The 13768-nt window shown below is 44.2% G+C and overlaps 1 protein-coding gene across 1 annotated transcript; it reads right to left on the reverse strand.

Moving 5' to 3' along the window:
• Positions 1–5458: 5458 nt before the first annotated feature.
• On the reverse strand, positions 5459–12835 carry sf3b4 (splicing factor 3b subunit 4). The gene is made up of 9 exons (XM_022234804.2): positions 12713–12835; positions 12093–12176; positions 11224–11369; positions 10638–10766; positions 10223–10403; positions 9146–9286; positions 7909–8154; positions 6723–6815; positions 5459–6290 (listed from the first exon to the last, which is right to left on the reverse strand). The coding sequence occupies exons 1-9, from the start codon at positions 12744–12746 to the stop codon at positions 6199–6201; spliced, it is 1146 nt and encodes a 381-aa protein (XP_022090496.1). The 5' UTR covers positions 12747–12835; the 3' UTR covers positions 5459–6198.
• Between the last annotated feature and the right edge of the window lie 933 nt (positions 12836–13768).

Here is a 13768-nt window from a genome sequence, read left to right on the forward strand (position 1 = left end):
TTTGGACGGGGCGCACGAATGTGGGAATTATACCCACATGACATGTACAACGCGCTCTTAGCGAGCATGCATCATGGGATATGTTGATCAAGTTCGTGAAAAGAGCTCCGAATTTTGTCTCTGCACAACACGCCCCAAAATGGATTAAAATATACCACTTTTACCCGGATTTTTACATTTAAAAGACCACCATGCTAATGCGGATATATTCCTGCGGTACTTCGCACCACTTCCCTGTGGATTTATGGTGTTTTTGGTGTTGAAAATGGGTCGCATTTGTGAACCGTTTTCTTGTTCGAGGCACCACCTCAAGTTACAACAATGGCGGAATATAAAAAGACGACATGGTTTCTTTGTGGACGCTTTATATTAAACCCGAAATAAACCAATTATGCCACCCAGTTTTGGATATCCAAATACCCCAAATACGTTGAGGATATAGTACCGAGTATCATCCCATCAATCAATGGCGGAAAATGGGAGTATATCGGGGAATTTGCCTAGGCGAAAATTGTTCATTTGCCATGGTGAACAAAGAAGGCCTATATGACCTCGCTTCGTTTGCCGCCATAAAAAGCTCCATACGTACGTGTGTAGACGAGCTGTATTGAGATGCGTGTAGTGTAGCATTACGTGGCGTTGCAACAAGCGACTGAAGGTTTTGGGTGTGTCACTTCAGTGTACAGTGGGTAATTGCATGCTTTGTATTTAAATGTGATTCAGATGTTTGTATTTCGTTATTTTGCTAAGTCTACTGCTGATTGTCACGAAATAGTATTTCTTGTGGTCCACGTAGGCCTATGTTGTGATAAATGGTGATACGCGGGATTTTCGATACTTTGTGTGTATTCTTTACATCATGCCGTGTGTTGATTTAAATTATGCTTCTCTGGGCCTTTTACTATTCCACGGGAATTTGGAGGATTCTTGTTAATTAATTTCGACTCTTAACGTTGATATGCTTACTCTGTGTCCTTTCTCCATCCTTTGAAGTAATGATGTTCTTTCAATAACAGAAGTTGGCAACGGGCCTTTCAGTATGATCTTTTAAAAATAATCAGGAAAAGTAAAAAAAACACTGCATGCAGGATGTACATTGTCTCGGTGATTTTCAAGTTTCCTTTCCGCAGTATGGAATGTTCAGCCTTTTCTATCCGCGGTTCAGGAATTACTAGAGCCCAGAGAAATCAACGTCGGCGTAGGCTATGGATGGCCCTGCAGAAACATGATCTGGAGGGGCATAGACCTTGGAACACATTGAAAAGGATTTCAGAGAGGGAGAGGGTGACACTGTCCAGGAAGAAAAACAACCATTGCCAGTCCCCATTGGTTAAATCCTTGTAGCCTTCCTCGGCCAGAATTTCAGCCAACCCGAATGGCGCTTTATGCAACCATAGAGCTACAACCCATGCAACCATGATGCAACGAGCAAAAAAAAAAAAAAAACTACGAGAGAAAAAACTACGGCAACTTCTTTCATTAGATTCACGTGACTGATGTGTGTGCACACGTTACACGTCGACCTGTCCACCACTCGCATGCACTCGTCAACCGGCGATAACCAGCCCTGGAGAACTGAATCATAACAAAATGGAAAATTTCTGGCGCGGTTGGCCGGTCCTTGAGTGTTTGCCGTTGTGTGATGTGGCGTGGGCGGGAATTATCTGTTTGTCAGGGACCGTCTTGAAAATAGTCGAATCCTATCCTGCAGCAGCGCGCGCTAGCTGCATGCATGGAGCGCGCGATTGGGTAGTGCGCAGTGGCAAGTGGGGCCTCGGCGATCTGCGCACATTATGGATAGGCTTGGTACTGGTTGGTACCAGCGTGCCGGTATGGTTATTGTGGATGAGGATATCATAATTGGACAGAATTCCACGTTGGGAATCTGGTCGTGGCTTCATGTTAGTGGAAGCTATCTTTGTGTTCCAAGCATCCCATCAGCAGGTCTGCCACAATGTAGGCCTATTTATGGTTGTATGGGAAGCGTGTGGTTTTCGTGTACACGTATTTACACATCATGGGGCAGACTGGACGATTCTAATGTCTAAAACGGACACATTTTGTTGCTTAATAAGTTCCGCTTTCATGCTACAGCAATGGTTGTACTCATATCTCCATATGTTATACATGTATGCACATGTAGATACTGACTCGAGTACCCGTAGTCTTCCCAGCGCCACATCACAAAGCACGTTCGCCGCTTCAAGTGGTGCGACGGGCACAGCGCTTGCAAGATGGATTAGCCTTGCCTGGCCTGCCCGATCTTATCTGGTGCGTCCCCAGGAGAATAACATTCTTGCGTGAAAGAATCGTGTGACATCGCCTGGATGTCAATGTAGGCCCTACCGAGCTTATGGTGAACACTCCGCTTGCCATGCGTGTCCGTCGCTGGGCAAACCGGCTGCGATCGGAGGCATGTGAGCGACCGCTTCATAAATGTATGCAGTCTAGTATGTGCATTCTGTTCGAGGAACATGCTGTTTCGGTATTAATACTCCGATTTTGTGATTTTTGTGAGCATTCCATGCGGAATAAAGCTATTTTGTTGTTCGGGCATTTCGATGTAAAATTAAAGGTTATGATGAAAGGCCTTTTGCCGACTAAATGTACATGTACACATAGAACGCCAATAACAGTGAGCATATCCTGTCAGCCATGTCGCAATACTGGGAATTGAGAGATAGGGGAATTTTGTGGTACTTTACACTCATGACAAAGAGGCCCGTGACGGGTAATTACAGAATGCGTCACTTGTATGCAGGACATGTCTTCCTCGTAAATAACTGTAGCTTGCCGAAAGGAAGGCGGGCACGTTAGCGCTGACATCATCTCCGGGTTTCGTGTGCCCACTTGGGAAAATTTTGTACGGGGCTGTGGAGATATTCTGCCCGTATTTCTCCGCGGACCCAATTCACATGATTCGTTCTTGGTGGGGCCGGGTGACTAAATTATAATATTTTTCCAAGGTGGGTGCAGTGCGTGCGCGGCGCGCCTCGAGAAAAATCAGATCTAGGCACCAGGGAAATGAAGACCGTCGCCTGGTGCAAGGGATGGCTTGAGCGGCTTGGTTTCAAAAAATAAAAGCCGTATTCGAGTCAACTGACTTACCAGCAGGATGACACGCCTATGCCAAGTACTTTTTTTGGCAGCCGTTGTATAACCATTGACTGCTACAAGAGCACGTGCTGTTCCAATGAGCCTTTTGCGAGTTAAATTTGAATAGAATCTGGTACACATGAGTTTTTTAAATTCACGTGAACACAACAATTTCAATTGTCCGTACAAAGCACTGTAGTTATTCTGCTATACGTCGTGATTCGATTCAAGCTTTTGCTTAATATCACTAGTTTTATAAGAGACGCCTTGCTCCAATACACTGTTTTCAATGGATAAGAAGGGCACAAAGGAACCAGTCCATTCCAGAGATGGTGGTCGCTATGCAAAAGCTTGTCCCGAATCAAGAGGTTTAGCAACAGTGTCAGTGTTATGTTTATGTGCAATCAAGTAACACAATATACCAGAGTTTTCAAATTTAACTAGCCATAACGTTTTGACTTGCCAGCAGTGATCGGACAAGTGCAATTGCCTAACACAGCTCAAACACATTTGTATGGGGAAACCAAAAAACACCAGGCGTGACTGTTGTTAATAACATCGGCCTGTTCGACTTTGTTCATGGATCTCAGCCATTCTTTACAGAGCGCTTAAAATTTCCTAGAATTTTTTTCCATGGTCTAAATGAGCCCAAATTGTACGCCTTCAACAAATGGGCCTCATTATTGGCCAGTGCGAACGCTCCGTGTTCGAAGTATTTATGCCCCGGTGCATCCCACTTTTGCGTTAGGGCAAGGCTGTTGGGAAATAGTAAAAATCACGATGAAAGAAAATTCATTCCTAGTGAAATTTCTGCATGCTATTCATTATGTCTAGTACAAAAGCAGAAGAAGTTTGGTTGATTCTCGAGGAAAAAAAGGACTTTCTCAAACTTTTTGTGGACGGAATATTCAGTTACGGTCCGTCGTGTTCCTCCAGAGAGCCGTGTGGTTCGCCCAAGGCAAAAAAGGCAGCTGTTGCCTGCGTGTGGCCAGCAATAAGACTATCTTCGATTTTGAAGTAATGTGGTTAGCACAACCGTGGGGGACAATAAAAGCCCAAAGGCGTATTTTACACTTGTACCTAGTTTTCACACAAAACGAGTAACACACACAAAATGGAGAGCTCTTGGATACATTCGCTCTGCCTTAAAATCTGTTTTCTGTATGCAAGGAGAGGTGTGACTGTGTCATTGGATTTTGTTTCATTTGGTTTAAAACCTTGTAAACTGTAGGTTCGCTTTACGATATTAAACGTCTCTCGACTCACATCGTCATGGTCTATAAAACCTCTTATTTATATAAACTTAATATAAATTACACTCATTACAAAGGTATGCAAGGCGCGATAATGGCTGGCGGATATCTAGCAAAATGCTGCCAAATAACCTTTGCTCTATGGAGGAAGATAGCATGGCGTTGGACGATATTGCACCGGCAGGGACGGGTGGCGTTATCAGAGAGAAGCTTATGAATATGGCCATTTCTCCTGTAGGCAATAACACCCATGTCAGATTTCCGTTAGCTGTGTTGTTTTATCTTGGAACTGGCACATCAGGACTATAAAAATAACGTGTGTGCTTGAAAGCAATGATAACCCAGATTCAGCAGTTAAAGACATGTCCATCGTGAATATTCATTTGAAACATCGAGTCAAAAGTTCACAAGAGAGGTCTTTCGTCTTTATAATGACAACAATGCCCTTTGTGCATTCCGTTAAATAGAACACGCCCTTGTTCAATTCCAACGTATTATGCCTATTGAAAGTGCACCAACATTAATTTTCTACTCGCTTACAACATTGGCGACGATAGAGGGCTCACTCCATAATTTGCGGTTGAGTCAGTTCGACCGAAACATTCGCCGAAGCTTCCGACATGACAACCAAAAAAAATCGGTTCACTGAGAGAGTTGTCGTCTTCGTCACCTACGTTTGCAGAAGTGAAAAAAGCTTTCTGGTTCACATTTTGTCAAACGGATTTAAAGTAGATAACATACTGAACAGCCCTGTGCTCCAAATGGATTGGATTGTGAAAGCCGCCTTGCTGGGTAAAATGCTGGTAATCCAGACAATCAGCTGGCAACTATCGGCCAATCCCCAATTTCACTGTTTCTTGATGCGATGTTTCAGTCGGCCCCAGCGTCATATCGAGGCTTTTGGGACCCAAGGGGAGAGACATGAACAGGAAACTGTCTGAAAAAAAGTGTAATCCTGAAGAGGAACACGATTACATGAGTCATTCCAAGCGGGGCTTTCATGGCTAGGCCAGCCTAGGATGACACACTGGCCACTTATTTGTTGGAAACGATTTCTAAAACTGCAGGCGTCAACTATGGAATTCCTCCACCAAGTATATGTACACCCATTGACTTCTGTACTGTTTATTACAACTAAAACTCGATTTGCATGAAAAAAGGGGAAACTACCAAAATATTTACATGTAATCAATTTTTTCCAAACTAATGTGGCAAAGCCAAATGTCTTCGAAACAAATTTAGAGAAACAGCTCTAAATAAAGCGGCCCAATAATTAAATTACGAGGGGAGGGGTCAGTGACGTGCGGGAAAGGTTTTGATGAGGAGGAAGGGCGCATGTAAGACAACCTCTGAACTGAGGGGCCTACTTAACACTCATGGGAAAAAAAGAAGTACAATCCATCTTGCTAAAACGGAGCCTCATTTTTTTTGCTTGTTTAATGCAATTACAGTTGACTCTCGTGATAACAAAGTTGCAGGGACTGAACTTTGTTATAAGAGGAGTGGAAAAACCAAAGAAAAACATAAGAATTCAAGAAAGTGGGATTCTCAGAATTTGTTCTTTACAATGTTTTGTTAGAGCAGTGCTCTTTATAACGAGAGTCGACTGTACATATTTAAAACTGGTGATGGAGGGATCAACTTCTTCAAAACGTTGCCAATCTTGAAAACCAGTAAAAAAGCTTTTGCAGTACTTCCAAAAAATGAAGGGGACACTTTCTGAGATTCTCGCCGAGACAACTTCTCGAGGAGCTGGACGGCTGGATGGCCATCAAGTGCAGACCGGAGGAGACTGGAGCTGCCCATCGAAACGGCGCACCATGTGTCACGGGGTTCAAAAGGGCATTGATCAGTTCCTGGGCGGTCCAAAGTGACGCTGAGGCGGTCGCATCGGCGGACGCATGCCACGCATTGGGGGAGGTCCCCTCGGGCCACGCCCACCTGTGTTGGGGGGAGAGAAAAGGGAATACATCAATATTATCACAAAATGAGCGTCAAGTCTAACTTAGGAGTGCCTTGAAGCATGTAAATGACCTCCATCAAATTTTAGTGCGCAGTTCTGCTTTATTTACAAGGGAAATCTGCCATCTTCTCAATGTAAATAGTGGTAAACCGACACTTTGGTGTTTAATTACTCGCCATCATCAGCACAGCTAGAAAGGGTGATTCCTGTGGGCGAGGGCATGAGAATTTTTTTTTTCTACCGCAAGTCTAAATAATTTACCAAAACACAAAAATACTTCAAGAGCTTTACTTCCCATGTAGTCATCACCGTTTCAGACGCATTTCTGGCAATTTTTTTAATTTCAAAGAGGAGATGTTGAATATGCTTGGCTGTAGTAATGTCATGTACAGTGTACATAATGAACATACCAAACGGTGGTGGTCTAGGGGGCATTCGACCCCCGGGGAATGGAGGGGGGAACATTCCTGGTGGACCGTGGGGTCCATCACGATGGCCCGGGCCTGCAAGGACAAACCAAAGAAATACAGTGACAAATAGTAGACCGACTTGCTTTCTGATTTTTGCTGTGAAATAAAAAAAGGACCAGACCTTGGCTGCCTCATTCTGAAAAGAACCGGTCTGCCTCTGAGCGGCGTTATTAACTGAGCTGTACTTCCCCGTGACTCAAACCAAAATACCTGGATCTCTAAGTTCTTTATGAACTTCCAAGATGGTCAAGAAGTTTGCTTATGTTTGGCAGTCGACAGCCCAACCAGGCTCCATTTTCCTTGTTTTTCTTTTCATTCAAACTGCCTGATGGACATGAGCTTTATTCACAAGTTGACTTTTTTGCAGTGCAACTACCTGATGTTACATCATAATTTGCATTCATGTTTGCTTTCAAATAGGAAACAGCCTTAACCACTTGCCGCTGGGGTTTTCGGTACGGGACACGTATTCTTAATACGCGTGGCCGGGGTCTCCAAAAGTGGACAAAGGGAACTGGGCCTTGTAGCAAAAGACCGTACTTGTAACCAAAGACCAGGCTGCTGGGCATTACCAATATTTTTTCACTCTCAATAGTGAAGATAATTGAGCCTTGTTTTGAAACAGTATACCAACGGTTTTGGGGATTTAGCCTGAGCGGTTTACCACTGGGGACAAAAGCGCTCGACCACCGCAGCGATGAGCCACGCAGCACTGCTGCACGCTCATCTGGCCCCTATTGAAAAGAGGTCAGCAGTGCACTGAGGCAGGTTCGTGAACAAAAGAAAGTTAAGTAACACCGCAAATTCTGGGCTCTTTTTACAAGGCGACAGGCGTGGTTGAAATACTCCAGCGTCAATAGATGCTGTCTGTCAGATAAGAGTAGAAACAGACAGTCTTTCGTGTGGGTGTAAGTGTCCAGGAAATGAAGATATGAATTTTTAAAGAATTTTGAAAACAGAAAAAAATGATAATTATCCCACCCCAGCATCAACAACGTTGATAACTTCGTGCACAGGCACGAGTGGTTAAGGCAGATACTTCGTTGAGCGGTTCAAAACATAAGCACGTTGGTTAGTGTCAGCTGAAAGAGGTCGTTTAGTCTCTGATATCTGCGTGTTCACATACCTGGTGGCATATGAGGGGGTCCACGGGGAGGTCCCTGACCGTGGTCCATGTTGGGCCCATCCTGCCCTGGATGCATGGGGGGCATGGGCGGGAACGGCATGCCTGGCATGAAGGGCGGCATGGGCATGCCCGGCGGGAACATGCCGGGAGGGGGCACCCCAGGGGGTGGAAGAGGGGGCATCCCCGGAGGCGGGATGGGGGGCGGGCCCGAGGAGGGTGGACCGGAGGAGGGAGGTCCTGATGTGGCTGCAGAGAACGACAAAAAGAGAGAGCATTTTATTGAGCAGGTTTTTACTAAATGTAGGTAAGCCAGGCTTGATTTCCACAGAGCCTCTCTGCAGAAAATCTTGCTTTGCAAGTTCACATGCAAAGTGAAAAACTACCACAGCACCAGTAACACACAGACCTTGACTGTTTTGGTCGGTAACCCGTTCGCGCACTAAGCAAACATTATCTTCGCTTAGCAAGTTTTTGCAGCTTCATGCAGTTTACCTACCAATGCAGGGAATGACAAGTAACAGGATAAGCAAGAACGAAGGAATGCTATTGCCACAGTTCATTTGAATAGCCTGTGACTTGGCTAAAGACTGGATGATTTCAGATGGACTTGTGATGGACCTACAGGAGACCTCTGAGGAATTCTGATGGACTAACTACAGCCCTACCACAGGTCAACAAAAGCTGGAACTGCAGAGAGGTAAGAGGGCTACGAAAAGTCTGAAATCCACACTACTGATGGTCAGACGCTACCAAAAAGGGCGGCAAGAATATAGTCCAATTGATCCTCATTGATAACAGGTCCTTCAGACTTTGCAGATTATCTAAACAGAAACCTTGCATTCCTTGTAATAAGCAAATTCCTTGCTATAAGCAGATTCCTTGTTACAAGCAGATTCCTTGTTACAAGCAGATTCCTTGTTATAAGCAGATTCCTTGCTATAAGCAGATTCCTTGTTATAAGCAGATTCCTTGTTATAAGCAGATTCCTTGCTATAAGCAGATTCCTTGTTATAAGCAGATTCCTTGTTATAAGCAGATTCCTTGTTATAAGCAGATTCCTTACTATAAGCAGATTCCTTGTTATAAGCAGATTCTGACATTAACAGTGCTCTTATTAACAAGGTTCGACTGTATCGATGGCCAGTGACTAAAGACTGAGCTAATGCTGCTGATGGGTAAAAACTGTCATGTTGAGGAATAGATTTAAATGCGATAGGGGGAGTCTCAACTCTCTTACCAGGAGGGATGGGTGGTACACCTGGTGGAGGCATCACAGGGGGAGGCAGGTTGTTGGCCTGAGCTGGGGCTGGTGAATCGGCAAACAACTGATGGGGTCGGTCAGCCTGCGAGAGGGGGTTCTGGGCGGCCAAGAGTCTCTCTGTCGTTAGGGCGAAAAAAAACAAAAGAGACAGGTAGTAATTGCACGATAAATTAAAAAGCATTTGCATTTCTGGTGTTCATTTCTGATAATTCCTGGGATAATCCGGGTGACTTGTATTGCTGTTTCTGAATTATTTGGTCACATATGGCACTGCACTGTCGCAGTACTTCAACTTCTAAGGTAACCGTTGCCTTGGATTGAAAATCTGACTCTTGTGTTGAATAAGTATGCAGGAAATACATACAGATTCTAAACAGTTCTGGTTTCAGCATGGCTAAGTGTACATTTAGCACTAAACTGATTGGACTAGCTCTCAAGTGCTTGTACATACAGAATGCAGAGCCTGTGCGGGTATGGGTATTATATGAGTTGACCTAAGGTCAGAGGCCATAAGGTCAATGACACACTGGCCAGGGTATTTTTTAAGGTCTCAGCTTCATCTATGTCTTTGGCTTCCGACTCCAATTCGATGAATTTGCTCAACTGAGTTGAGACCATTAATAAGCTCATTGCAGCTTCCATTTCTGCCACATGAGCCTGTCTTTGTCAAATGCCAGGCAACTTTTTGAAGAAGTTTTGTTTGGCTTCCAGGGTAAACCGTTGAAGCTGATTGTGGAGTGGAACTGGGGCTGAAGCTGTCAACTGAGATGCCAACAAGATCTGGACAAGGCCTCCACTGACCTACGAACCCTGAGTCGAAGCAAGACAGTTTTCCTGGCAACGGGGGCCTCATTCATGGGAACTGCACTTGGCTAGTTCACTAACGAGCATAACGAGTAAGAAACGCATGCGTTATAGTCACGTCGCTGCCAACAATATAAGCACTCCCCAACGACATGGCTCTTTTCAACCAAAGAAGGGGCGCTTCTGCTCACGGCCGATTGGTCCACACGAGATGAAGAGACGGCAATGGTTACTGTCGCCTTGCCTCACCTGCTGCAGAGCCGTGCCTCTCTCCCTTGGAGTCCTTCTTGAAGGCGTACGAAATGGTGATCGCTCGGTTGCACAAGTACTGGCTGTTCATGGCCTCGATGGCGGCGTCAGCCGCCTCAAAGCTGGCAAAGTTGATGAAGGCGTAGCCCTTGGAGTTACCCGTGTCGGGGTCCCGCATGATCTGAAGTAGGCAAACAGTGGTTGTGAATGGAAAACCAATTAACTTTCATCACAGTAGCCTGTTCTTAATGCACCTTCACTTGAAGCAATCATTACATCCATGTTTTCATCATGTGGCAAACATCATATAGTGATGCAGAAATTCCTCCGGCTCAATGCACTTCCATACGCACTTTGTCACTGTGTTGAAAAAATATGCACATAACATGGCCTGATTCTCAATAGTGAGACCAACCTTTGGTGTTTGCAGTATGACCCCAAAGGCGCTGAATGTGTCGTAGAGGAGCTTCTCATCAATCTCGGGATCCAGGTTGCCGATGAAGATGTTGGCGCCAACGTCCAGGTTCTTCTGATGGGCTGACGCCTGAACAAACAATGAAATCCTGACGAATAACAGTTCATCTGAATGTCTTGGTACAAAAGATAATTCACAGCAGTGATGGAGGACTCCAGTCCACTTTTTTGGACTTGGACTGAGCTTGGACTCAGGCCTTCATGGACTCGGTTCGGCTTGGACTAGGATTAAACGGACTCAATTACATGTGCATCACTGATTCACAGTGTTCCATTGGCTTTTTTTTTTTTAATTCAGAAAGGAAGCTGATTCATCCTTGTAGGATCATAAGTACCGACCGCTTTTAAACCTCAAATAAAATCTCAAAAGTAACAATCTGCTAGCTGAGCTTGAAAACAGAAGCTTTAATTTTCCAAAAGACACTATCTTCATGAAAACCAAAACATCTGTGAGCTTATAACTTGTGGTCCTCACTGCAAGGGGTCACAGCGGCCTGTCTGACCCCTTCCATGACCTCTGACCTCACCTTGTTGACCCTGATGGGTTTGCCATACAGCTTGATCATGTTCATGACCTTGATGGCATAGTCTGCATCCTCCTCGCTCATGAACTCCACGAAGCCGTAGCTCTGGTGCTGCTGGGTCACCCGGTCCTTGGGCATGTGGGTGTTCACTGCATTGATAAATAAAGAAAAACAGGTCCAAAATGGTACAGAGGTATAGGATCTGGGCTCAAAGTACAAAGGACTGACCACTGAGACCATGACCACACGGAAAACTACAGCATGAACCCTATTTTTGTTTAGTAGTTCTGGGAACCACACATGCGTTGTTAATAGTGAGACCCAAAACACTGTGAAATTGACCCATGTACTGAACAAATCATGCCTCGTTTACACGAATACTTTCCTATAGAACTTTCAATGTCTCAACTCGTCCTAGCTCCCACAAAACAGTGTACATGAAAATGATGGGCCCGATTGATCAATCAGTGCAATTATTGATACTTGTGCAAACTATCAACCTTATTGCACAATTTGCCAATAATTCTAGCATCAGCCAATTGCCTCTTCTTTCTAATTTGCAGCTGTGGAAAACTGTTTCAAAAAGGGAAACAAACTCTGGTATATCTTACTGGCTCAACCGATAGCACAACGTGATCATGCAATTGCTCAAACATGGCAAAAACCTAAACAAGGGCGACGTAATAAGTATCCATGGAGGCCTGGGGCTTGTTTGTTTCACACGGATCTGTATCGCGAACGGTGATCCTACACCGGTTCACAGATACCACAAGCCACCTTTATTAGATAGCGTGAACCAGCTTTGGGATCGCCTGATCACCATCCAGATCCGTGTGAAACAGACAGGCCCCTAGGGGGCTCAGGTGACTCACCGACTGGTCCTGCCTGTAAGAACAATTCCCATAGCAACGCCTCAGATACCTTTTCGTCTAGTCCACCAACATACACTGTAGCATCTGAATATGGGGATTAAAATGATAGAAACTTCACTGTTCCTTCCTCGTGGTCTTTCCCTGGGTGTGAATCAACTCAGGCCCAGACTATCTTGGGCAATGTTGCACCAGGCACTCAAAGGGCCAACTTGGGTTTAAAGGCAGTAACGTTACACCTATCAATGATTAAGTCTCAGAATTGACATGATTAAGACCCATTTTTGAAGTTAAAAAAATTAATAAAATCCCAAAGTCTGAGAACAAAATCACTGGGCATATGTCTTGGACCAGTTCACAGTTTGTGTCCATCTTCTTTTGTGATTCTTAAAAATTTAACCTTTTTTCAAAAATTTCTTAAAACGGTACCAAATTGAGACCGAATGAAACTCATCAACAGATTAAGTCTTTTGTCCGGAAACTGGACTTCAGGAGGATACTAATTTTTGTGAATACACAGAACAGTCATGGTAAAATTGGCTCAAAGAATTAGTATATTAATAACACTCTCAATCTCAAACATTTCCTTCCGCTGAAAAGGGAAGCTAAACGTTGAAAAATACCTTGGTTTCTCTCCTGTGGAGGACCCGCAGCCATCGTTGGCTTTGACAATTTCTGTGCAGTACTGGAAACGTGAAGAACGCGTTGGTTTCAATCTCATTCCCGGGGGCATGCATTCGCGTAGATACTGACGTGCATACGGTACATGTACGTACGTCCTTGCAGGGAGGCAAAAAACATCAACTTTACAAAAACAGATAGCAGTTCATATATAAGTAAAACTGACACACTTTTAACATTTTTCTTTCTTCTTGCAAGTTCTACCATTTCGGTCTCTCTAATAATATTTAACTTCAAACTTCGTTTGTTGAATCGTAACTTTCGAAAAATCATTCATTTCCATGATTGGCGATTGGGGATCGTACCCTCGTACGACATTAGAACGAGGTTGAATAAGAGCATTTTTTTTTTGGATATTGTTTTGTTTCTACCGCTGTGTGGCGCTATGGTCCCATAGCCTGGTGAAAATATGGAGCACAGCTAGCTAGAGAGCGGCATAAATTATACTTTTCATAGGAAATTCAAGATTATGGTCGCCAGGCTATTTTCTTTTCAGTTTCACGACAATTAACGACCTCGATATTTTTGCACTCTCCTCCCCCACATTAACCTTTGAAATGGTTGTCAATCTCTAGACCCATTGCAGGTGGGTGTTTTTTTTTGGGGGGGGGACAGAGCTCCATTTCCAATTTCACATAAAGTGAACAAGTGTTGTGTGAAAATTCGTACTCAACCAAAAATAGACTTTTTTAAAATAAGCTGTCCCTTGTCTCATCGAGCACAACAAAACACGGTCACGACGTCTTTGGATGAGATCAGTGAAATGTACTAAAAATAGGTAGGCCTTATGTATAGGTTGAAAGCAAAGTGCATATCATACAGTCCAAGTTTTTCATGGAAGTCTACGCTGATGACGGTCTTAGGCCCATTTACTTCAACCTATTAATAACACGGAAAGAAGTTTCTCATAATGGACTGGTCCATTGTAATCGATAGAAGGTCGGTTGCTCGCCTATTGTCTGCTGGAAATCCCTCCAATCGATTGTTTTCCACAGTTA

This window comes from Acanthaster planci, linkage group LG16 (assembly GCF_054643075.1).
Source record: "Acanthaster planci isolate LZ-2023a linkage group LG16, COTS_SCS, whole genome shotgun sequence".
In the NCBI taxonomy this organism is placed as follows: domain Eukaryota; kingdom Metazoa; phylum Echinodermata; class Asteroidea; order Valvatida; family Acanthasteridae; genus Acanthaster; species Acanthaster planci.

Excerpts from the sequence above, each read along its gene's own strand:
- sf3b4 (XM_022234804.2), bottom strand. The coding sequence starts at position 12,746 with ATGGCTGCGGGTCCTCCACAGGAGAGAAACCAAG. Across the intron at positions 11,370-12,092 it reads CTTACAGGCAGGACCAGTCG|TGAACACCCACATGCCCAAG; the intron begins GTGAGTCACCTG and ends TTATCAATGCAG. Across the intron at positions 8,155-9,145 it reads TGTACCACCCATCCCTCCTG|CCACATCAGGACCTCCCTCC; the intron begins GTAAGAGAGTTG and ends CGTTCTCTGCAG.